The sequence below is a fragment of the Eptatretus burgeri genome, chromosome 4, assembly GCF_056783735.1.
Source record: "Eptatretus burgeri isolate ZD-2024b chromosome 4, Ebu_testis_v1, whole genome shotgun sequence".
In the NCBI taxonomy this organism is placed as follows: Eukaryota; Metazoa; Chordata; class Myxini; order Myxiniformes; family Myxinidae; genus Eptatretus; species Eptatretus burgeri.
Genome location: NC_140964.1, coordinates 63,028,543 through 63,055,343, shown reverse-complemented (window position 1 = coordinate 63,055,343; position 26,801 = coordinate 63,028,543). Strand labels below are relative to the sequence as shown.

At 42.8% G+C, this 26,801-nt stretch overlaps 1 protein-coding gene across 18 annotated transcripts in view; it reads right to left on the bottom strand.

Moving 5' to 3' along the window:
- Nucleotides 1-26,801, bottom strand: part of LOC147028199 (histone-lysine N-methyltransferase 2C-like) — a 275,536-nt gene that overhangs the window by 17,207 nt on the left and 231,528 nt on the right. For 13 of the 18 annotated variants that reach the window (XM_085878349.1, XM_085878353.1, XM_085878348.1 and 10 more), the window contains 11 exons: nt 25,385-25,444; nt 22,241-22,392; nt 19,650-22,138; nt 19,382-19,496; nt 18,814-18,889; nt 18,202-18,262; nt 12,002-12,234; nt 3,398-7,054; nt 1,376-1,579; nt 1,023-1,187; nt 773-887 (listed from right to left, as the gene is read on the bottom strand). In XM_085878349.1, coding sequence (XP_085734475.1) covers nt 773-887; nt 1,023-1,187; nt 1,376-1,579; nt 3,398-7,054; nt 12,002-12,234; nt 18,202-18,262; nt 18,814-18,889; nt 19,382-19,496; nt 19,650-22,138; nt 22,241-22,392; nt 25,385-25,444 — 7,327 coding nt within the window. The remainder of the gene's footprint in view (nt 1-772; nt 888-1,022; nt 1,188-1,375; nt 1,580-3,397; nt 7,055-12,001; nt 12,235-18,201; nt 18,263-18,813; nt 18,890-19,381; nt 19,497-19,649; nt 22,139-22,240; nt 22,393-25,384; nt 25,445-26,801) is intronic. The other 5 variants (XM_085878358.1, XM_085878361.1, XM_085878366.1 and 2 more) reach the window with 3 other exon arrangements.

The window sequence follows — 26,801 nt, the reverse complement described above, 5'->3', positions numbered from 1 at the left end:
ATGAACCCTCCCATTTACTTCCCTCACAAACCTTTTGAAGTTCATTTGTTTAATGTTTTGAACCTCACAATTGGCCACGATCTCTCTTCAGCAAATCAAGTGTCAGAGTTGACCTCCAAAGCCAGGCATCAATTTCGCATCCCTCATCATGCCAAGTCTTTTTTTTTGGTAAATCTGAACTTCTAACAACCTACAAGGACTTCATCCACAGCTCAATGGAATACTGCTCTCTCACATTTCAGCTGACATCCATGCCTTGCACCTTTCATGCGTTGATGCTTTGGAGACCAAAGGCCCTCAATATGATTGGTATCTCTCACAATGAAGGTGGATCTTTGAGCCTGCTGCTCCAACATCACGGACAGGTTGGTGGTCTCAGTCACCGACTGTCTCCTTTCTGGTCTTTTACCCTCTGTCCTTGCTGTGCTGTGTTCTGTCAGCATCCCAGTTGTGGTGAAACTCCCAAAATCCAGACTCACTGCTCACCTCCACTCATTTGTTTCCCTTTTCCCCCCACCTGTGGAACCAACTTCCTCAGTCTGTCCAATCCCATTCTTCCTTCCAGGACCTCAAGATGGCTGTTCACCACCTCCTCAGATCATATCCCATCCAAACTCATGATATTTCCTTCCCCCCCAACAACCCACTTTCGTTTGATGCGATTGTGTGCCTCCATCACCTTTGGTGGTGCATGTAAAAAGATGAATTTGGACAAGAGGTCGAGGGGGCGAGGGGGGGGATGGGGTGAGAGGGGGATGGTAGGGTGGTGTACCTGCCAGCTCTTCAGCTGTGGCAAAGCCATTGAGCATCTTCTGGCGAGTCCCAGGTGGTGGAGGTGTGGGTGGAAGAGATGCCGGAGGTGTCGGCGGGTTGCTCAAGTTTGTCTGCTACAAGGTGGCAAGAATGAAATGGTGATCAACCGTGTGGAGTGAAAGCAAAAGCAAAAAAAAAAAGCTCAACAGTCGTGCGAGCAACAACTGATTGGGAGCAACCCCATCCAGAAACCCAATATGTTGGCTCACCTTGAAAATTAGTTCAGAATAATAATCCTGTACACCTTCAAGCACCGCCTTCCCAAAGGTTCCCTTCAGACGACTTTCTCCGTTAAGTTGGTGAGAGCCGTATGGAGGAAATAACCCGAGATTCACCTCAATGCTGGGCTCTACCAGAGGCAAGAGTGCCAATTGCTTTGGGAGTGAAGGTGCAGGGGATGGGGATGACGTAAAGGGGTAAGGGAGATTCAATTATCAGCAATAAGACTGTTTTCAGTATGTCTGCCTGAATAGGTCATTGTAAAATAAAGGTGTTGCTTAAAACTTGACGAGCAATGCTTACAACAATATGCAGTTGATATAACCCAAAAGTATATTCTCACCTGTTTTAATTGGGACATCAAGGCATCTGTGCTTCCATAAGATTTCCATTTATCGTCTTCATCCTTCTTTCTCTTCTTCCGGGGCATCCCCTTGCCCGTTCCTTTCTGTCCCTTGCGCTGTCTATGTTCTGATTCAGCCTCAGGCTCGGGTATTTTCTCTCCTTCGAACTTTCCATCCCACGAGTTGCTTCCTCCTCTTTGGCACTTGATGGGAAAAGATAATACAGGCACAACTGAAAGCTTCACAAAACTACTCTTTGGTTTTGTATTTGCATGGCACGTCCATCAGCTAAACTCGTATTTCATGAACTAGAGACACCTGCTCCCTTCATGAGCAGCCTGGAGGAGGGGAGGTGGAGATGGGTGCGGGGGATAGTGGGAGAGGTGGGGGAAGTATATTTTGTGCCATAGCTAATAATCTCTCATCTGCAGCAGGGGTCAGTAAACCACCTGCAATGTGGCATGTGCACAGGCGAAAATTGTAAGTCATCTCTCCTACTCCCTCGCAGGGTGGGGGTGGGGTTGTTAAATAATTTATTTTTTGCCCATAACTTTCTTGCCAGTGAAATGGAGGTTTTTCTTTCATTAAATGATCACCTTGCGCTGCAACCTTTGTTCAAAGATGAAGCACAGGTAACAATTATTAACGCTGACATGGTTTGTTAAACTTTTTGATAATCCTCAGGTTATATCTCAACACACTGTTAAGGCCTAGGTCACATTTGCCACGGCGGCCGTGGTGTCTCCAAAATCTACGGCCACTAGCAATTATACGGCGGCCGCAGTATTTCCACGGTCACACAATGTTGCAGTCACATGTTTTTCTTTTTCGGGGATCCGCACGGCATATTTAGGCCTAAGTCACATTTGCCACGGCGGCCGTGGGGTCTCCAAAATCTACGGCCACTAGCAATTATACGGCCGCCGCAGTATTTCCACAGTCAAACAATGTAGCAGTCACATATGTTTTTATTTTTCGGGGAGCCACTCGGCGTATTTAGAAATTGTGGAGACCGAAAACGTGGGGTTGCCGTACGGTCTTTGATTTGATGTCACACGGTGACATAAGGGTGTTCCTGTGGCGGCCATAGAATTTTCAAGGCAGACGCAAGGTGCCCGCAGGGGGGCCCTAAGGCGAACGTGCGGCCAGACGGACGGTAACGAATGGGTTAATTTTTTTATTTTTTTTTTACCAGTTCTTTTGTTTCGGCTTGTCGAATTGCTACGGCCAACGTAGAAATGAAAAAAGTTATAACTCTGCGTTATAATTCCACGGCGACCTTACGGCCTGTAAAATATAGCCAAACGGCGTAGGGCCACCCTGAGGCCACCGCAGAAACTCTGCGGCCGCCGCACGTTTCTGTCAATTCAGAGGGCGTATGGCCGCCGTATCCTCGCCGTAGAGCAAATGTGACCTAGGCCTAAACAAACCGATTGAACCATGTATACATTTAAAATGTATCTCGTTTGGGATCGTGCTCTTCTTCTTTTTGAATGTTGAGCTTTGCCTACGTTGGAGCTTTTGAAATGCAACACGGGAAGCGCCTGCAGGACACGGGAGACAGACAAACGCACAGACACCACGGTTCACAATATACAGTGCCGATAGAGAATCTACACCTCTTCAAAATTTTCACCTTTTGTTCCTTGATAGCCTGGAATTTAATTACATTAAATCAGACTTTTCCCACCTTTATTTACACATCGTAACCCACAGCTTCCAAGTGAAAAACAAATTCAACAAATTTCAGAAAATTAATTAGCACACAAAACTGGAATATTTTGGTTGGATAAGTATCCACCCCCTGTTATAATAGCAATTGTAAATTAGCTCCACAATGCCACGAAGATCAATGAAAATTTTGTCCAATGGACCAACGGGCCCTCTGGTAGGCTGAAAGAATGTGAACAAAGATGCATAATGCACACAAAAAGACATTTCCATGAACAGATTACTGCGGCCTATCGATAAACGTTTAAACAATGCTCAATTTAAACTGTCTGCCATAATTGCCCAATTACCTCCATGAAATCCGGCTTGCGATCAGGACCTTCCATCTGAGAGATGACAGCATGATGCAGCTGTTGCTGGGGTGGCTGCGCAGATATTATAGCCGGATGCTTGCCACTGGCTGGCAGGTGAGGCTGGGCTGTACGAATAGTTTCTGGGGCTATCTGGCTGGGTTGTCCATGTACATGCTGCATCCTCACGTGACGTGCCTGAAGCAACTTCTTCAGCAACTCATTCCCGGACTCTGGCTTAAGTTCTGAACTATCTCCCAGATACACGGTTTGGATGGGGCTCTTCTGGGCTGGGATAGCTCCTCCTGGGAGACTCGAGTGATCAAATGGACTGGCTGGAACGCCCTTCAATGATTGTATGATTCCAAATGGACTGGACACTTCATTGTGTTGCATGGTGACACCGCTGTGTTCTACATCAGCGGGATGCTGATGAAGCCTCTGCCCATCTTCACAATTCCAACTCTCCCCATGCTCTATTTTTAGTCGTACTTGGTTCGAAAAGCCTTCCACTAGTCCCCGGTTGTTGCATGGCCTGTCCCCAGGCATAGGAAATGCACCAGAGGCCTGCATTTGCACATTGGGAATGATCACTCTTTCACATGGTGTGCCCAAGAGTCGTCCAGGAGAATTATGTGGCATCATTGCCACAGCTTGCTGCCCATTCCGTTCTCCAGGTGACTGAGGAATACCACGACTACAGTTTTGGCCAGGCAAAGGGAAGCCTCCATAGTCAAGGTTTACCGGTGTTCCTGGAGTTGTAGGAGTACCAGGAATGCTGGTGTTGCTACCCGGTGTACTAGGTATACTGGAAGCAAGAGGAGATAATGGAACTGTGGCTGGTTCTTCATCCTTCTTTTTTCTTCTCGTCCTCTTCTTCTTTCCCTTTTCTTCAGGGATAATGTTAGAATACAGTTGTATCAGAGATGATCCAGAACCTGGATAGTTGGGAGGCAAAGGCAATGGGCCTCTTTCAGGTGGACACTGAGGCTGGCCTGCAAGAGGAGGTCTGGTCAGCTGTCCTAGAAATGATGTGCCTATAGGAAAGGGAGGCCTATGCAAGGCGCCATGGTGAACAGGAAGGCTGGGGGTACCAAGTGCAGACCCATCTCTTGGCAAGCCAGGTCGATAAAATGATTGAGTACCTTGTGGAATATGATTAGGAGCAGGATTTAGTGCATAGTTTGCCATAGATTGCAGGTGTGAGGTGTTAAATGTGCCGTGCTGAGAAGTTGGCATCTGAAATCCTGAGACAGCAACAGGTTGTGGAAAACGTGGCAAGTTCCTCACATTTTCAATGCTTCCAGGGTGCATTCCTTGCTCTGTGGGGCTTTGGAGCCTCTCACCCATTTGTCCGCCTGCAGATTGACTGCCGAAGTGTCCCACAGATCCAGGTAAGACGTGTTGATTGTGTGCTGCAACTTGCCCACTAGTATTCACCTGCCTGATGACATTTAACACAGCTTTTTGATTTGGTCGGCCAAGCACATTTGACTGTAACCAATTTGCTGCATTGTGCTCAGAGTCCATCAGCTTGTTGGGAGATACCCTACTTTCATAAGAGGACAGCATTCCTGCTCCAATGCTCCTTGGCATTCCTTGAGAGTCTTTGTTCAACGCAGGGCTTTGCTGACCATCTTTCACAAGAGTTGTATCTCCTGGACTCTTCAACATTGTAGAATCACTGCAGTGTTGAGAATCTTTGGACGTGAGAGTGACCGCCGAATTTTGGCTGTTCTCATTCTGGCCACCAGCTGGACACACGGCAGAAAGCATAGGAAATGTTGGCTCTGAGAGACCACAAGAACTTGGTCTTTCTACTTTCTGCATATCAGTTACACGAGCAGGACTTTGAAGGGTTGATATTTCAGATGAATGGTTATTGTTTTCTTGTGAAAAGATACAGGATGTATCTCGAAGATGTTCTGGTTTCACAATCATCTTGTCTGCCATTTTATCGCCATTGCTCGGAGTTTCTTGGACCTCTTTATCTATTGATTGCTTTGATGATATAGTAACTCTCTGATTTTCAAGAATTAGAGGGGTAGCCTTTGAATCAGCACAAAATGCATGTTCCACTTGGTTTCCTTGAGAGCGTACAGATTGTTCTATTGAGATGTTTGTCTGTGGGGAAGGTTGAACCACATTACAAGAAGTGCGAGGAACCTGCTTTAAAGTGCTATCTGCAAATATAGTGGCCTCCGGTGTTGGTTGCTGCCCGAGTCCTGGATGTTCTCTAGATTCTGCGTGGCTGATGCAAGCCTGCTGTCGTGGCACTACAGGACCAGCCACTGAGGCGGTCGCAAAAAGCACATTGCCTTGGTGATTTTGAGGTATAGTTCCAGGACTAGGTTTTGGTCCTACTCCCATATGTTGGCCAAGCCCTGCTGGACTAACATTCCTCAATGATCCTGTTGACCCCATATTAGATAAAGGTTGATGCTGTGGGCGAATGGGTCCCAACTGTCTCATCCCAAGCTGTTGACCTGGGGCAACAGACATCATGTGGCTTGTGGGACATATTCGAGGTTGCTGGCCAGGGGTCATTGGTGACATATGCCTCATTGGTCCGACAATTATCTGTTGATCAGGCCCTGTTCCACTCAAGGGCCTCACATTTCTAACAGCCTTTATGTGTGGCTGTTGACCAGATGGCATTGCTTCTACAAGGCCCATTTCTTGTTGATGTCCTTGCACAATACCCCCCATATTTGGTTGCTGCCCCATTTTCATGACATTGTGATTAAGCAAACTTCGTTGATGGCATTGCTCAATACTGGCTTGATGTTCAAGGGTGATAGTTTCCATTCCTTGCTGAGGTCCATGAACCACAGACACCTGGTGTTTTCCAACTGACTGCTGCTCTGGAACTTGATACACAGATCCTCTCATTGTGATATGCCGCTGCTGCTGCTGCTGCTGTCCAAAGCCAATGACCCCTTGGTATTCAGCAGGTGCACTGCCTGCCTTTGAAATATTGGAAAGCTGCTGTCCACCCTCTATGAGACCTTCAGCTTGCAGAGCTGAGGGGTGTCCTGGTGTCATATTTCCCATTGGAGTACCAAATGGCTGCCCATGTCCAATTGCTCCACTGCTCTGCAGATGTTGTCCGACTGATCTAATAATTGGTTGTCCAGGACCCAGAGGTCCCATACCAGGCTGCTGACCTTGCCCGAGCCTTACAGGACTAAGATTAGGATGCTGCTGCCCTTGTGCAGGCCCTATCATACCCATAGCAGGCTGCTGCTGAAGGGGCCCAAGAGTCCGAGGCCCAACAGCATGGGTAGGTGTCATGGCACCCATGCTTGCCCGAAATCCATGCTCCATGGGTGATGCACTCGGTGGAATAGGTGGACCTGGCCGAAGAGGTCCTTCCAGTGGGCGCTCAGTTCCTTTCATCAACTGAACAGCAGGCCCCATTGTCCCAAGCCCTGACAGGTGTCTTACACCTACTCCAGGATGTTGCGTAGGAAACACAGGGCCAAGCCTTAGTTGCTGACCAGGTACCATACCATGACCCAAGGGGACCATGGACAATGATGCAGGAATGTCAGGTGATCCTGCTGCAGCAGGAAGGCCAGTGCTCTGATGTACTTGTTGCTGTTTTATTCGAAACTCCTCAATAAGTTCTGCATGTTCCTTCTGCTGTTTCCGTACCTGTAAATATATACATACAAATATATACATTATTTTTTTTTTTTTTTAAATCACCACATTCAAGTAAGATATTACTTTTTAAATACAGCTTCATTGCCATAAAATTGGCAAAGTTGTGCAAGTTTTGTTTTGTAATGAAATATCAGTTGAGTGATGGCTCGCAATCAAATTCTTAACATGCAATGTGGATTCATTCACTTTTCAGTTTAACTAGAGTGATCTTGGGCTTGAGGAAGAAATTCTACATATGGTATTTATAGGACTAAGGCATTAAAGAGACAATGGACAAGTTACCACAGTATATGGCATTTGAATTACAGATGACATGTGCTCAGAATAGAATGCTAAATAGGCCAAACTAAACATTTTCTTAAAACAGTATATTTTGAGAGCCTTTTTATTTTTACTGGTTAAGGGAATTTTGAAAGATGCTGCTTTTTCATATGTAGCATATTGTACTGCCATCACAAGTTTCTCAGTCAGCCACAATTTGTGGAATGGCAAGACAGGCAGATTACCTCCTTCCTTGCATAATGACAACCGATAGTGGCATTTGAATTCTCGGAGAGGAGTCTGGCCAGGGGAAATTTAGAATTCAAAATCCTTCATACAGCTGTACTTGACCAGATGCAAATCCACAACATCCTTGGAATACCAGTCTTGCCTGGTCACCAAAAAACCATCACCATACCTCTTCAATCTAATTTTCCCACCATCTCAGATCATCCCCAATCCAAAACCATGATATTCCCTACCCTCGTTAAGCACCCCCCCCTCCCCGACTTCAAACAACCACCAACAACCCCCAAGCCAAACTCTTTCAAAATTTCCAGTTTTTCCTTCCTGAGGGTCATTCCGTGCCAACTCACCTAAATTTCAAAACCCTCCCCAGGTCACCTCCTCAGATTTTGCTGGAAAAAATATTAAATGTAGATCTATATGGCTCTACCCACCATGCAAAATATTAGCTTTCAATTCCTCATAGTTTAAAAAATATCTATCTCTAGAGACCTTTGAAATTTGGCCCTAAAAATCCCATATGTGAAAAACGCATTTTTTTTTTCAACTTCAGGGGCTTATAATTTTATAATGGACTCCTCTAGAAAGTTAATATTGCAAATATTTACTAATTGGCATCCACATTTTTAAATTATGGCATCAGATAGCCTCTGGGATGCATATTTCTCACTCTAAAGGAAGCTAAAAATGGCTTTTGGGCCAAAACGAGCTAAAATAAGGTGAAACTATAGGAGCCCTCCTGAAAATATGGAACAACTTAGAATTTTTTCCTCCTAACACAGTGATTATAGGGTCATTATCTATCCATAGATACATTTTTGTCGGGATAATACAGTTAGGTGATGAATTATAAAAGTTTTACCATAAGCCCTTGCCTCCGAGGGCTCCAAAATGGACCAATTTTGTCCCCTGGTTTGACCATGTGGCTAGGGGTTTAGGATCTTCATTTTTTTTTCTAAAGATTGCCTCATATAAGATGTGTCTACTGACCGAATAATTTTATGTAACGCCCATGGCTTCATATTAAAATAAATTTTTATTTACATGCACGTTTTTTTTTAATAATTATTCACTTTTTTCATATTCATGAGCTTATAAATCTGAAACTGAACACTCTGGCAAAGTGATACTGCAGATATTTAAAAACTGGCATATGAAATTTTAGGATCTGTTATCAGAATGCCTGATAAATGCATGTTTCTATCTGTAGGAAGTTGAAAATGCCACTTTGACAAAAAATGGTAAATATGCAGGGGGCATTAACTGAGGGTATGCAACAACTTAGATTATTCTTCTCATAAATTAATAATTATAAGTACATTTTTTATTCAAAAATAAATTCTTGTCATGATAATCCAAACATATGCTTGGGTTTTAATTAAAAAAAAAACATGTCTTGCAGTTCTCTATTTGAAGTCATTAGTTATGACATACACCGCTTGATGGAGTAATGGTCTGTCACAACACTTGGGGCAGCACAGTTAACCTGTCTGTCTGTTTGTCTGTTTGGAGAACAAAGGAGAGGAGGAAACAAAGGAAATGGATGCAGAAAAACCTGGGCCCAGTGGCACAAGTTTGACAAGTTGATGCACTGTTGGAACCAAATTAGACCAGGAGTGTCACAAGACCTATTATACAAGGAAGGTTGGGCTAAAACAAGTTGCTGCTTTGGAGAAGAAGTCACAAGAATTGATTTCACGGAGATCAGGAATTACTTTCAGTTCAGAAGACAGTAAGTATTTGCCTTCATCACGAGACTATATACCTTTCCCGGTATGAGTGTCGACAGACCTCCTGTTGTGATCCTTTCCAGTTTCACATGAAAAATGTGCACAGCAAGTCAAATAAAATCTTGTTTCGTAAGATCCTCCCTTATGAGTAAATTTATTGCTAAGTACTGCTAAGTACACCTAAGTACTTATTGCTAAGTATTTTTTTTAGGATTTGGAGAAATTTGCTGAATTTCAAAATTTATTTTTGATCTTGATTTTGTTTCCACATTGAATAAATTGACAAATAAAGTCTTAAATTGTTTCTACAATGTGCATCCTTATCACTAATGTCTAATAAGAAGCATAATTTAGCCTCATGCGCACCCCTGCAAGTTCACCTTGTTTTGTACCAAGTGGGCCAAATTGCCATATTTGGCTTCCGAAAACTAGGAGTATGTGCTTTCTGGAGACATTCTGATGCCATAATCTGAAATTTTGTATACCATTTTATAAAATTCTGCAGTAACTCTTTTCTGGATAGTTCCATTTAAGATTTATAAACTTCTGAACATGAAAAAAATGAATAATTATAAAAAAAACGTCCATGTAAATAAAAATTTATTTTAATATGAAGCCATGGGCATTAGATAAAATTATTCAGTCAGTAGACATCTTATATGAGGCAATCCTTAGAAAAAAAATGAAGATCCTAAACCCCTAGCCACATGGTCAAACCAGGGGACAAAATTGGTCCATTTTAGAGCCCTCGGAGGCAAGGGCTTATGTTAAAACTTTTATAATTCATCACCTAACTGTATTATCCCAGCAAAAATGTATCTATGGATAGATAATGACCCTATAATCACTGTCTTATGAGGAAAAATTCTAAGTTGTTCCATATTTTCAGGAGGGCTCCTATAGTTTCACCTTATTTTAGCTCATTTTGGCCAAAAAGCCATTTTTAGCTTCCTATAGAGCAGTGTTTCTCAACCGGGGTTCCCTGGAACCCTAGGGTTCCGCAAGAGGTTGCGAGGGGTTCCGCGAGAAACAGTAATAAAGAGGCTAATGTATTTTTGAGTAGTTTTTGTTTGATTTAATATTCGTAATTTTACTATACACGTACGGCATATTGTTGGAAACCCCTTGGTTATTATAATAGAGGCTTCAACCTCTTATATTATTTACAATTATAACAACCATAGGGAATGTACTTAACGATGTCTTTATGGCGCCAGTGTGAAACCGCCCTCACTGGTTAGTGGACGTCCTGTACACGGTGGATTCGTGTATCATTGAGTGACTAACTCAAGTATGGGACACATGCACGGTGTCCATCTATCTTCTCTGTGCTTCCTAGCGCGAAGTCAGTCTCAGTCTCAGTCTCAGTCTCAGTCTCAGTCTCAGTCTCAGTCTCAGTCTCAGTCTCAGTCTCTCTCTCTCTCTCTCTCTCTCTCTCTCTCTCTCTCTCTCTCTCTCTCTCTCTCTCTCTCTCTCTCTCTAGGTTAGTTCTTCTGTTTACCTTTATTGCTTCAGCGTTATTTGTTTAAGTTTTGTTGATCAAGTTACATGAAGTGTGTTTTTTTTTTTGATTTGAAAAAGACTTTTTTTTTTTGTGAATTAAAACCTCGGTGAGGTCTCATAAACGAGCAGTACGTTTTTTTTTTATTGCCAATAAATTTGACAAAAAGGGGTCATTTTTCCCTTAAACCAGGTATCCCAAAAAAAAATATTATATTTACCACGTGAACTACGATAAAATATAAAAGAGCTAGATATTAATAATGGTATATAATAATTTTTATGCAGGGGTTCCCTGAGACATGAAAACTATTTCAAGGGTTCCACAAGGGTAAAAAGGTTGAGAAACGCTGTTATAGAGTGAGAAATATGCATCCCAGAAGCTATCTGATGCCATAATTGAAAAATGTGGATGCCAATTAGTAAATATTTGCAATATTAACTTTCTAGAGGAGTCCATTATAAAATTATAAGCCACTGAAGTTGGAAAAAAATGCGTTTTTCACATTTGGCATTTTAGGGTCAAATTTCAAAGGTCTCTAGAGATAGATATTTTTTAAACTATGAGGAATTGAAAGCTAATCTTTTGCATGGTGGGTAGAGCCATATAGATCTACATTTAAGAATTTTTCCAGCAAAATCTGAGGAGGTGACCTGGGGACCCTTAGGTGAGTTGTCACGGAATGACCCTTGAGAGTTTCTTTCTGTATCCATCTTATCCACCCTATGCTTCCTCTCCTGCCCCTCATCCTCATCTTCATCATCTTCTTCATCTTTCTCTCTCTCTCTCTCTCTCTCTCTCTCTCTCTCTCTCTCTCTCTCTCTCTCTCTCGCTCTCTCTCTCTCATTCCTTTTGTTCTGTTGCATGATCCATTCAACGTTATAGCTCTTCCACAAGCCTTAAATCTGTACACAAAAAAATTAAAAAAACAATCAGCATCCTCACCACAAAACCCCACCATCACACCATCATTGCAACACTTCGGCATGAAGTACTAATTTGACCTGTAAAGTTGATTAGCATCCCCTTAAAGCAAAATAAATGTTGATAAACCTCTCCTTAAAGCAAGGGAAATGTTACGTGCATGATCGATAAATTTCTCAACTCAGAAATCAATCTTTATAGGCATACATGAACAGTGAAAGTAGTTTCTCCACTTTACAAGTACTCCATGCAAAAAACAAGTATCACACATACCTGCTCCAGCTGTTTCTGCACCATGCTTTGTTGCTCTATCACATGTTTCAGTTGCTCAGAATCTTTCGCAGGGAACTCTCGGCCAGCTTTTTTGGCGGTTCGTTGTTTGGCTGATAGAGCCTTTTTGGATTTACGATGGGCACCAATCTGCTCCTCCAGAAATTTCTGCTGCATCTGGAGGAGGGCCTGCGTGTGATGAAGCCACTCCTTGTACTTTCTTACCTCCACATCACCTGTGAGATGATGGAAGAAAGCACACACTTTGTTATAATCATTCAACATGTAAAGTTGGATGACAATTCAAGCGATTAATGGTAATTATAAAAAAAAATCTTTACATTTAACCTGTTACTTATACCGCCAGCACTGATCAGACAATTAAAGAAGCTTCAGTTGAAGTGACTTTAGCTCACGGCTGCATATTCTGCGAAATACAGCAATGATAAAAAGTTATTAACCTGTCACAGATGAGATTCAATCTGGATGGGCATTTTTCGACAAAACTCACAGAAAATTGAATGTCCCAACTCAAGATGTTTGCAGAATTTCGTTAAAATTTGAAATGAAGTGGATGTGAGGTTTGTTCATTTAAAAAAAAATTGAACAAATTGTTTTAGGAAATACATTATACTTAAAATAGTCCATGCCAATGTTGGTAAAATGAAAACGAGGTACTGGCTGGCTGAAAATATGGTTTGACCCCCAAAAAATTGCTACAAAAGGTTTCTCAACGGTTTATTGTAGTATCAGGTGTGCTTAATAACATATTAAAAGTCTACCACAGTCTGCCCACTGGAAAGGTCTAATTTTAAAGATAGTGTCCAAGATGGCCACCAAATCCTTAAAATACCCTAACTCCTTCATTATTCATTCTCGACAAGTAATTTTGGTGTCTAACCCCATGTTTTTGGGGCCGAGGGATCCATTTGGCTTGTTCAAATTGCAGTGACATGATTACATAATTGTGAAATCCAAGATACAATTTGCTTAGTGTGACTATCTATTTATCAACATTATTTATTTATTGACTATTTTTAATGACCTTCTGTTTTGCATCTTTTCAGGCCTGACCATGAGTTAGCATCGTAACCCAAGAGACTTGCCCCATCTGCCGTGAAGACTTAGGTGATGCTTCTGATGTGGTTGAAGTTCGGCAGAAGGGAGATGATGGAATCAACAGTGTGAGTGTGCAAAGAGGGGATGACATAGTAATTTCAGCTGGTGAAAAAGTACACTCAAAATGTCGAAAGCAGTACATCAATCCAAAAGCCATTGAAAGCCAAAAAGGAAAGAAAGGTGAGCCACCAAAGAGAAGTGCCAGAGTATCATCCGGTCCTTTCAACAGCCAAACGGATTGCCTTTTCTGTGGGACTACGGTAACACCAGGAGGTGCAGGCTTTAGTTATGTAAAGACCGATGTGTTCGTGAAGACCATTCTTGAGTGTTGTGACAGTCGTTCGGATGAATGGGCCTTCACTGTGAAAGGCAGGATTGAATATTATTGCTGTGATCTACATGCTGCGGACTGTATTTACCATCACTCATGCGGTGGTAATATCCGGTCTGGGCTTCGCACACCACTACAGTTCCAGGATGTCCCAGAGGCAAAGCGCAGAAAGTCTGGCCGGCCCCAAAACGAAGATCAGGAGCAGGCAATCATGAACGTTTGCTCTTACCTTGAGAATAATGATGAAGAACAGTTGACAATTTCACATTTACGAGATAAAATGAAGGAATTTCTGACAAATACAGATTCCGTACAATTTGGAAATCAGTACCTCAAGGGAAAATTGAAAGAACAGTATGGGGACAATGTTCATTTTGGTGAAGGGGAAGGTCTCCATGACATAGTAACAATGAGGGAAAATATATCACAGATACTGAGATCTTATTTCAACACCCAAGCAAAGGACGATGCATCACAGAAACAGGCGATCATTGAAACAGCAGCGCGACTCATTAAACGTGATATCAAGTCCAATGTGCCGTCCCTTACAAATCAGTATCCAAGTGCAAACTCGCTTAAGCTTGATTCTGCTCTTTCGTTTGTTCCTGACACTCTGCAGACATTGTTGAATGGTCTTTTCGTGGGTGAGGAGACAAGACGAAAAGTTGCAGGAATAGGACACGCAATTGTCAAAGCAGTTTCGACCACGTGCCGTTGTAGCTCCCTTACAAGTTGGCCTTGCAGTGCAGGCACATCATTTGTATCGGTCACAATTCCTCGTGGATACCCTTCATGAAATAGGAATTAGTTCTTCTTATAAAGAAGTCATGCGTTTTGAAAATAACGCAGCGGATTCAGTTGCTCCAGATATGTTAGCGGATGACATTGATTTGCTGGACGTGGCACTTCTTTTCGCCGGGGACAATGTTGACCACAATATCCTTACTCTCGATGGCAGGGGGACCTTCCACGGAATGGGGATCATAGCACCACTCACCCCAGGGCGAAAGAAGGATCGTGTCATTCCAAGGAGAAATGTTACCCAGCTTGATTTTTTCAGTGCAAAGTAAAATTCCAATCATCGAACATCGCTTCGCTAAACATGTGCGCCAAACCATCGTGTTCAAACAACTCCCGGCATTGGTCAACTGTGATAGGACAATTGATGTACTGTGGGAGTAATGTAATTGATGTACTCACTAAACTTGAAACAGGAAACCCCTGAGTGGCAGGGAATGATGAATATCATTCATCACGGATTAGAACACCCAGGCCAATCATCAATTGTGTTCTTGCTTATGATTGACTTGTACTCTGGGGACAAGACATGCATTCTGTCCACACTTGTTTTTGTTTGCGATCTCGCTATCAAACACCATGCTCCGCCCATTATTACGTTCGATCAGCCCCTGTCTTAGAAAGCTGCAGAGATCATCATGGATGCATCACAGAGTAGCCACTTGAAAAGCATTTTATTGATGCTTGGATGTTTTCACACATTCATGAACTTAACTTGGTGCAATAGGCACACTGATGGAAGGCACAGGACTCAGGAACATTATGGAAGCACACCTGATACTACAATAAATCGTTGAGAAACCTTTTGTAGCAATTTTTTTTAGGGTAGGGTCGCTTTTTTCAAATATGCAGGACACCACAGAGAGAGATGGGATGTAGCTCCACATAGATGTTGGAGGGGTTGAGGATATTCTGTCCATGTGTTCTCACGATGTTGAACCGACAGAGAACAGTCAGGGGCTACTACGCAGTACTGCCCACAGTTATTAGCCATTGGGTATGACTGGCGGGTGCTGAAAAGACTGCCCTCGAGCATAGGGAATGGTTCTGCCCCACTCCATCCATATATGGAAATTCTCTCATCTCCAAGGCAGTCCAACAAGGAGGTTCGCCCATCCTTAGAGGCTGTCATTGGTCTAGGGTTAGGCTCTGAACCGTGGGGAACTCCCCTTGGTTTGCCGCCTTCACATGGGGATGCACCGCACATCTTCAGGAACTTGTGGTGGAGGCAGGCAGGGTATCAATAAAAGGCAAGCACGGGGGCCTTTTCATCATCTTTACTCATGGGCGCTCTCCTCCGTTCTGTACGTGCCTTGATCTGGAGCTCTTGGGGGCTTCTCTTGATTCTGAATGCCTCGCGGCATCTAAGGATGATCTGCCCTTCCTACACTCCATACTCAGAAGATGGCTTGCCTGCGTCTTCTCAGACATATGTGAGCTATATCGTGCCCTGGACATTTTATCCTTTGCTCTTATTCTCTGAGTGAATGTTTGACCTCCGGCATCGAAGTTGGAAGGAGGTTATGTTATCCCCTCTGTCTCTGTTTGCTACTTGCAAAATCGAAGATTTTTCAAGTAGATTGGTCAGCCGATTTTGTTATTCTGTCTGTCTGTTTATCGCCGACAGGTCACAATTTTCAACCGATGTTCAGGAAACGTCACCACAGTAGTTTTGGTAGTTTGTCATCAGGAAAAACCTATTGTTTTGAGGTCAAAGAGTCAACAACTTCGGTGAGATTTCTAAAATCCATAATTTTCATCCGATTAATTTGAAATTTGAAAAGGATTTATATTTCAGGTCACTGAATTCAACTAGCCAATTATTTTTGAGATTAACATGGACCAAAAGGTCAACATAGGCCAAAAGTCAACAACGAAGGTGGTATTTCTAAAATCCTCAACTTTCCTCCGATTGACTTGAAATTTGAAGAGGAGTTATATTTCAAGTCACTGAATTCAACCACAAATTATTTTTGAGATCAATATGGACCAAAAGGTCAACATTGGCCAAAATTCTAAAATTGTCAATTTTCATCTGGTTCATTTGAAATTTGAAGAAGAGTTGCACATTTGGTCAATGAATTCAACCACCAATTATTTTTGAGGTCAAATTTGTTTTATGGATTTTGCAAGTTTCATGCTCTGCATGACGTCGTCTTCTTGTTTCTTTGTCTGCTTGTTTGTCTGTTTGTGTACAGGATATCTCAAAAAGTTGTGGACGGATTTGGATGAAATTTGGTGAACAGGTTGGGTGTGTGACAAGGACAAGGACGAACTGATTATATTTTGGTGAAGATCCAGATCCGGCTACTGGAATTTTAAAAGTGATTCTTCACCATTGAGATGTAGGGCCAAAAATGATATATAGAACGATATCTCAAAAAGTTGTGGACGGATTCGGACGAAACTTGATGGCCAGGTTGGGGTGTGTGACAAGGACGAATGATTCGATTTTGGTGAAGATCTGAAACCGGATCTAGATAAGAGTTTTATTTAATTTTTAAAGTGATTCTTCACCGCGGCATATTTCAAAAACTTATTGGGCTTGACATTTTCCACTGGATCAGGCATTGCGTGGCAGAGGTATGCGCTCTACTGAGTGCCCTTATGGTTAAATAATTGTATGTTTTCCATTTCGTCCTGTGTCTTTAGTGAAATAAATAATATATTTCTTTAAGCAGTGTGTGCGTTCGCGATTCCTGACATTTTGCTGCACCGATGGTTTTGCAGGATACATAACTGGATTTTCCTTGGAGAAATAAATTGGGCAATTACTTAATTGTAACCAACACCATTTTAGAATGCATTCGGAGGAGGCAACGTTATTCTGTCGGCATCACCTCGTGGGAATTGTCATGAGAATTTGGCTGGCTATTCCTTGGAGTTAATTTATTAATTAACTCCAGCATGTGTCAGAAGCGACTTTGATTGCTGTTGTGGAAAATGGGTGGTTGTCATCCATCTGACAATATAATCTACAAAAAAGAAAACAAGTTTGTATATCGTCTAATTTACAATGGATATTCTTATATGTGGGGTGATTAAAAGGTTCTAGATATGAGATATAATAATGTAAGACAAGTTTTTTTTTAAATATAAAAAAGATTTGCATTTGCGCACGCACGCACGCACGCGCACGCACGCACGCACGCACGCACGCACGCACGCACGCACGCACGCACGCACGCACGCACACACACACACACACACACACACACACACCAACACCTGAGAGGTCTATGTTCCTCCTCCTGAAGCCCGCATAATGGAGATGACAACCAACAACACACACCTGGAATGGTGACAATTAACGCTTGACTCTCACAAGTAAATGCTGCAAGGGTTCTGACCAAAAGGGGGTGCCCTCCCACGCATCCACCCCAATACATTACACATTTTACGAAGATTTTGGAAGCCAGCAAATAAGATTTTCACAATTAAAAAGGTACTCCTGGCTAAACATGCGGTCTACAGTGAGCGGAGCTTGTGAAAGACACGGAATCGCCCACTGTAAAGAAGCAGTCAGCTGCTGCACTGCAGCCCACAGATCAATCAGCCAAATATTTAGCAATGTCGGCCAATCACTTGGGAATAAATGTCTGCACTTCCTGAACTCTCAGTCAAGTATGCTGCGTCAGAGTGCTGACCAATGCGGAATTGCAACCTGAGCCAAGAAATTGCTTCAGCAGAACCGACACTGTATAAAGCATGGTACAAAAGTACAAATGTTGCTTTTTAAAACCGCCCTTTCTGGTTTTTGCATGCTTCAATTATGTTCCTACAGGTATGATGCGTGCCCATTTGAGACCAACTCCTTGCGGATAGGGACAACTGCAATCATGCGCCCAACCCAACATGGATTTTTCCAAACCTGACTTGTTCAATCTCTGTACCATGCCCAAGACATACAGATGCATACACATACATACACACATTTACAGGAAGGGATACTAACTTATGCCCCCAGCAAGGTTTGGAAGTGCAGGTCTGGAAATCGTCATGAGGCTCAGGCCACTCTGCAGGGTGGGATGGAATACAGACAGTGCAGTTGAAGAGAGAAATTGTGGAAAGCAAGCTGTCAAAATGATATGCATCAACGTCAAAGATGTTCATTCAATATCCAAAGCACAAATGCAATTAAGTGCCACTTCACTTTCTGTACACTGAACAACAGCATTTTTAACAATTGCTCTACTTCACGATTGTTGAGGAAAGCACAATTGCTTTTAATGGATCTCCAAAGCGATCATCATTATCAATACTTCCGACAGTTCAGTATTTGGAAAAAGACGCATGACTGGCGAATCATTCGAGTCAAAATTATTTGTATAAGCATGCAACACTGGGATGTCATGGAGAAGCAAGATGAGAATGGAAGGAAATGAGAATAAGAACAGCCCATGAACCCTGAGATCTGGATTTCACCTCCTCCAGACAGATTCTCATTTTGCCAAGTCCTTGACCAGCAAGCTTGTCACCCTCGCAGTAAGACTTCAACACAAAAATGCACCAATAATCAAACCTTAATAAAACGAATGTGTAGCTGTCGCCAGTTCTTTTGCCTTACCGCTTGTTGCAGTACGCCTGGGTTAGGCTCAAAGCCATGCCTTCTCATGCGCTGTGCCATGAATGGGAACTGGGGCCTTTGAAAACACAAAACTCATATTAGTTTTACAGTGATGTAGTTGAACGTCTAGCATCCTGGCGCTGCACCATGGGCCGCCCACACCCACCCCCCCCGGTATGGCACCCTGGCGCTGCGCTATGGGCCAGGCCAACAGGTGCCGCACCCTGGGTACCATGCTCCAGGCTGTGGCTCCAGGCTCCGAGCGCCACAGCCCCAGGGCTTCCAGCGTTGCGGTCCCCTGGGCCACGGCTCCAGACTGGTTTCTGCATGCTTCAGGTACGTTCCTACCTCGGGGTAGGAACATACCTGGCCCCGGGTCGGGCTCCCATATCAGGTAACGCAGCGCCCCGACTATGTAATCTCCGACAATAGTGACCTATGCTATTTACTCAATAAGGCTTTCAGGAGGAAAAACAACTTGTATGGATTAAACAACTTGGAGGAAAACTTAGCAACTAGACAACTTAGAAAAAAAACCAAAGTGTAGTTTCAAAAATAATGATCTCACCTGCTCATGGCTATTGATGGAACTTGAGCCATGACTTTGTTGATTCCTTTCAAGGCTACCATTTTTGCTTTGGCAATGGGGTCAGTAATATCATCGGTTGGAAATTTATCTAAGTCTGTAATGAAAAAAAAACAAACAAACAATGAAAATTATCATTTATGGCTTTCAATTATTGCAATCATGAGAGGTTTTTTGAAAGAGTAGCAATAATAATAATAATAAAACCTTCAAAAAATAGTTTTTCTGAGATCGTTGCAACAAGGCCTACCAATATCAGGAAATATAGGAACTCCGCCAGAAAGTTGCTGCTGCTGCTGTTGCTGCTGCTGTTGCTGCTGCTGCTGTTGCTGTTGCTGCTGCTGCTGCTGCTGCTGCTGCTGCTGCTGCTGCTGCTGCTGCTGCTGCTGCTGCTGCACCAGCGCCTGCATCTGCTGCCGCTGCTGTTCTTGCTTCTCTTGCTCCAGCAGGTCCTGCAACAGAAGAGGTTGCTCCTCCAAAAGCAATGCTTTTTCCTTCTGCCCTGATGGCTGGGCAGCTGGCGGTAAGTGTGTGGGAGCATAAACAGGTTGCTCAGGTCCTGGAGATACCCTAGTGGGAGTCCCGACTTGTTGGCTGGAAGGAGAAGAGTGCAGAGCCGCAATGAACACAACTTCCTGAGGAGGTCCTTGTTGCCCACTCACATGGCAGCCCATCTGCTGCAGCATTTGCTTGTGACTTGTGGGTGAACTCAATGGACCATGAGGAGAACCTACCGAAGGGTGAGGGGATGTCATTGCAAAGCAGTGCATGCTTGCTGGGGAGCCTACAGTTGATTGCTGACTGGCTGGTGATCCCATTACCAATGTGACAGGAGAGCCAACTGCCATCTGCTGTACAGATGGTGGTGGAGAGCCCAAATTGAGGTGTGCTGGAACTGGGGAACCCAAGGCGAGACTAGGATGCCTCATTGGGATTTGCTGAGAAGTCAACAACCCTGGTTGGTGATGTGGGCTTGTAGTTGATGGGGAGCTGCTGAGGTCTTGCTGGTACAGTTTGGTAACAGCAAAGTGATGCACATCTCCTGGAGAGGCAGATAAGTGTGGTGAAGTGGTAGCTTGCAAATGACCAACATGTGGCCTATTTCCAGAAAGCATTCCAGAGCTCACTGCCTGTGAAGCAGTTACCACACTTGAGGGGATAGCTTTACTCAATGGCTGGCCTGCATCCATTTGGACAGCAACTGCTGTGCTTTCAACTCCAATTGTTGAAGGCACAATATTTGAAGAGTTTTTCATTGTGAGTGGGCAGGAAGTAACTGAAGCTGTCACAGATATTACAGAGCTTGTCACTGATGGAAAGGGGATATTTTCACACGGTACAGAAGGTTTCTGTAGCACTTCATCTTTACTAATCACACTGGCTCGTACGACTTCATGTTGGACATTCCCATTGTCACTTAGTTTTTCAACACTGCCTCCAGAAGATTCATTAACGCCACAGCTTTCTCTTGGATAAGCTTCCTGTTGTAAATGTTTGCAATGTTCAAGATTTCTAGGGCTTTCTTCCTTCACAACCAATGGAGATGATGTTGAAGATTCTACAGATTGTCTTTGAGAACTACTCCCAGTCTTTTCCTCACAAACTCTTTCATCCATGGAATCAGTCAAGCCAAGCTGCTCATTGAACATGTCTTTTTTATCAGTCATGTCAAGCTCAGGATCTGTATAAGCAAGAAGGTCAAACTCGCCACCTTTCAGCAAATCATCCAGATGAGGATCTGCTGTCTCAATGCTGTCAAGATTGTCAAGATCTCCAACCTTTTCATCCATTGGAACAAGTGCCAGGTTGTCCAAATCATCATCCTCATCACCCAACCCTTTAACATGTGCTAAGGCATCTAGATCTTTGTCACCAAGCACTTCACTTTCCACCTCTGGTTCATTCTGCTCCACACCACCAGAAATTGGTTGCTGTGAAGCAGATGTTAAACTGTTTCCACCTGCCATGCTGGATGCTTGATGCTGCTGCTGCTGCTGCTGCTGCGTCCCAGCCTGAGCAGATGGTTGCATTGTCAGACTAAGCGGAACAGTATGCTGAACCATTGTGTTCTCGCGGAATTGCCCCATTTGCTGTTGCTGCAACACACCACTAGCTGGCTGATGTGGAACATAGGGTGACTGCGTTAGCGGCCGCTGAGTAAAACCATGTTGATGTTTCAAGGAAGCATCTCCATGCATTCGCTGCTGCTGTTGTTGTTGCAGTCCTGGATTCATCTGAATAAGCTGTGGTGACACCATAGTTGTAGCTTGTTGATGTTGATGCTGCGGTACCATTTGTCTTTGTTGAGGTTCCATGTTCCTTGGGGGGGCCGGAATCGTTTGAGATGGCACTGCTTCAAAGGTTGGACTGAGTCCAGGCCTAAAACCTTGCCCAAATGTAGGACCTGGAAGCCGAGATTGACCTTGCCGGGGATCTATAACACCTGCCTGTTGCTGTTGTTGTTGTTGTTGTTGTTGTTGTTGTTGTTGCATGATGGCTTGGAATGGAGGCCGAAAACGATAAATAGGAGCATTATGCCGGAGTTCAATGAAATGCGAGTTAGCCGGAAGGTTTCCTTGTGGAGAAGTGGCAAGTCCAGGAAAGCGGTACAGCTGACCCTTTGGGCCACTTAAACGAGGATCAGGACTTGGGCCCATACCTTCCATGGATATCGACCTCTGAATTGGGGATGGAGATGGGTAGTTTGGAGGGGTCTGCAGGCGCTGTTGTACGGGGAGTCTGGAAGAAGAGGAAAATGAAGCAATCCATTACATACTCCCAGGTGATGCCATGGCAACTCACAAACTTAACAAATACATTTCTTTCAGGTGGAACACTCACCGGGGACCGACATGTCTGTACCCTTGAAAGTCATCAGGAAGCTGTGACTGGAAACGAGCATCACGTGACCCGGCATTATGAACACCACCATATACTGAGGGAAACCTTCCGGTGAGCACCGGTACACCAACTCTCTGAGCGCCAAATGCCTGCTGTTCGAGAAAGAAACAAAACTCTTATCCAATTGAATTGCAAGGACATCTCAAAATAAAACAAGTTATTCAAATAATCAGCCAATGGTAATGATTTCCTCAATGCAACCGGCAAATCTATGCTCATAAAAATACCCCAAAGTAGAAAACTCCTGCATGCCTCAAGCCAATTCATGATGGCCCTATCATTCAGTGCTTTGTATCTTTAAGGCAAAGGCGCTATATAAATACAAATATTATAAATACGAGCAGTGTACCCGCTCTACGCACAGTCTTCTTCCAAGCGTACAAGATGTTCTTCCGACACGTCCCTATATTTGGGCAGTGCATAGGCAACAGACCGCTGCCCCGACCACTCCCAAAAAATAAAATTAACCTGGGTTACATATATGAAGCGAAAACATGCGTACTGCTTTTGTGCATATATACAGTAGCCTGAAAAAGTATTCATCGACCTGAGCTGATTGCATGATGCTTTCAAATCAAACTTAATTTACAGAGACTTTACAAACTATTCCAAAGTGATAAAGCTAAAAATGTTGATAAAATGTGAATAAGTTGGATTGACAAAGAAAATCAGATGATTCTCAGTTGCATAAGCATTCAACCCCTTTGCCCAATTTACCCGAAATCACTTCAGGACTAAATTATTTGTTTGAAAGGTTACAAAATAAGTGTAATCAGCTTTGCCTGTGTGTAATCAGTGGTTTAATTTAAAAATTAAGCTTCCCCACTAATCGAAGGAGTTTTATGGTGCAACTCACTTGGTCAACCAACAAGGAAAACATGAAGACAAAGGAGGGTTTCAAAGAAGTCAGACATAAAGTGCTGGAGAAGCACCATTCAGGAGAGGGTTATAAGAAGATTTCAAAGTCACTCATTATCCCTTCGAGTACAGTGACGTCCATCATTAAGAAGTGGAAGACGTATGATACCACCTAGACTGTACACAGATCAGATCACCCATCCAAACTCAGCAGCCGGGCAAGCAGGAAACTCATTTGGGATGTCACTGTAAATCCAACAATGACGATAAATGATCTGTAAGGCTCTATGTCCAAGATGGGGTCAGTGTTCATCAATCGACAATATCAAGTCCCCTTCACAAAGCTGGCCTCTATGGACAGGTGGCAAGAAAGAAGCCATTACTGAAAAAGATACATCTAAAAGCTCATATGGAGCTTGTGAAAAAGCATCTCAATGATACTGCAGGTGTGTGGAGGAAAGTTTTGTGGTCAGATAAGACAAAAATTGAACTTTTAGTCCAAATTCAAAATGTTATGTCTGGTGCAAGCCTATCACTGCACATCACCAAGTCAACACCATCCCTACTGTCAAGCATGGTGGTGGCAGCATCATGTTATGGGACTACTCTTCGTCAGCAGGGACTGGCAAGCTTGTCAGGGGAGAAGAGACAATGGAAGGTGCAAAGTACAGGAGAATCCCTGATGAAAACCTGCTTGAGTCAGCCGTGAATCTGAAACTGAGTAGGAGTTAACCACGTTAACCTCAGCAAGACAATTATCTAAAGTACAAAGATAAAACCACACTGTAGTGGTTGAATAAGAAGAAAATAAATGTTCTTGAGTGGCCTAGTCAAAGTCCTGACTTGAAGTCAATTGAACATTTATGGCGAGACTTGATAATTGCAGTCCATCGACGATCCCCATCAAACTTGGCAGAGCGAGAGCAATTTTCACATGAAGAATGGGTAAAGATTTCACCATCTCACTGTGCAAAGCAGGTCGAGACCTCCCCAAAAATATTCATAGCAGCCATTGCTGCAAAAGGTGCTTCCACAAAGTACTGACCTAATGGGCTGAATACTTTTGCAACCAATGAATTTTGATTTGTACGTTTTTTGCAGGTATTCCTGACATGTAACCTCCTGAACTATAACATTATTTAGTTTTATATATTCAGTTATCTACTATAAATGGATGAGTTGTATGTGTGTGGCATGTTTTTCGTGGAGTAATACTGGAGTTTTCTAATTTGCAGTGTGATAAACCAAAATGATTGACATGACCTCCTGAGTTTATTCGGCGAATTAACCACAAAAAAATCCGGAAGAATTCCCACGTTTTAATTGCACGCCATGTTCAGGTGAAAAGAGCAACTAATACGTCCTTCCATGGCAATGCGTTCTAATTACAAAAGAAATAACAAAAACAATAATAGAAGTATCATTTGGCAACAATAATAACAAACGTATAATCCCCACCCTGGCGCAAGCACATCTGGACTTGGTGAAAGGTAAGCTAATGCTCAAGCAGTACAGCAGGCAGGTATGATACAAGGTCATGAAGACCAATGAAAAGCTGGTCCAACAGAACAACAGGCCCACTTGTTGACTAGTGAATAAAAAAGTTCATTTGGAAAAATTGTTTCTGCATAATTCGCAATTCATCTAAATGTGGCATTGATTTTAATGTTAGGGGATGAATACTTTTGCAGGCGACTGTAATACAATGTGGTTGCATAGCTTGGATAATTCAAATTGGACCCACCTCCACCCAAAGGAAAAAAAATGATAAGATGGGCACAATTTTTTTTTTTCAAAACCTGAAGGAATCAAACTAAACTTTCACATGCACAACTTCAGGGTGCAATCATTATTCCGTGAAAGTTTCAGCTTCCAAGGTCAACTCCTCTCGGAGGAGTATATGGTAGATTGTAGATACATACAAACATACACACACTCCATCATGGAGTATGGTGGTACTCCATATAGAGGGATGACATGGGGAAAAAATTGGCCTCTCATTAAAATGTGTACACAATGATATGCTCATAAACTACTATGGAGTGAAGTCAAAAGCATTTAAAAGCCATGCCTTTTATTCTCGAGTGTTTTATGAACTACCAAGATTTAAAAAAGACGCTAGAATACATCGCTAAAGTACCACATCGGGAGATTGCTAAAACGCCAATTTGTACTACTTCTGCTTCTTCTCCGCTCAAAACAATGTAAAACTGTAGCCCAACCTACCTCAACAACAGCTGAAGCCATGTGGTGATTCCAAGGTGAGGAAGTTACTTTGTCTCTGGGCTAGTGCACGCAACCCAAAATTAAAAAATATATAAAGCATTAATCATTTCATAAGGAAAATTAATCGAACGTAAATGTGCATGCAACCAAACCAGGCCAGGATCATGGGAGATAGGGGGAGGACAGTACCTTTCCAAAAGAGATACATATCCAAACCATCCCCCCAAATCACTGAAACAAGTATTAAAACAATTTAATAACATAGATGGATTTAATCCACACCAAAATAAATAAAACATTAAACATTTTATTATTTTTAAAACAATGATCGCATCTTTTCACATTATGTGCTAATCCACATCGTGGACTGAACCAAAAGCCAGGATTGAATGGGGGAGGGGTGGAATGTACCAGAAGCCGAATTTAAAAACAGATAAATTTAATCCACACCAAAATAACAAAATACACTTGATAAAACATGAAGCATTATATTACTTTAAAAAAAATTGCATAAACCAAAAAAAAAATAAAAAAGTAAAACATAGAGGGATGAAATCTCCAAAAAAAAAAAACCCAAACAAGGCAGGAATGACGCGACGTTAGGATGCCACAATATGACACCACAATCCTCTTACGGATTACATTTTTTGACATTTTACTTTTGTTGTGGGATTGTGATGGAACAGCATCAAAAGATATCGTGATGGTAATCCGTAAGAGGATTGTGGTGTCGTATTGTGGCATCATAATGTGGTGTCATTCCTGCCTTGTTGGTTGTTTTTTTTTTTTTCAGATTTCATCCCTCTATGTTTTACTTTTTAAAAAATGTTTATTTTCTTGTTAGAAATAGATTTGTGAATACTTCTCACATTTGGTGTGCTTACCATTCATATATGAGGTGCCGCGAGGAGGAGTGATGTAAGGGACACATCGGCCATTTTGGAGTTAATGCCATATAGCACTATTTTAACCCTTCCCCTATCATCCGAGCCTATCATCATCATATCATTAAAAAATGTCGCTTGCATCACTCCTCCTCACGGGGCCTCATATCAGTAAAGCATGATAATTTAAAAAAAACATTGAACATTTCATAACAGATTCAGTGGTGTAAGGAATAAAGTGTCTGCTCTGAGTCTGGGAAATTGGGGGTTAATTGGGGGTTCAAACCTGACCCCGGTCGAGTAATAACAAAGACATTAAAAATGGTACATGCTGCTTCCTTGCTCGACGCTCAGCATTTAAAAAGATAGAGCATCAACAAACAACCATACGTTGGCAACCACAGTAAAGGCGTTGATGGGCCACGTGACGATTGCATCCTGTGTTGAAATTCCTTGTAAGGGAACTCATGTTATATTATGAGAGTACATAATTAAGTAGACACGAGAGTTACGATTAATGCAATGATTCACGA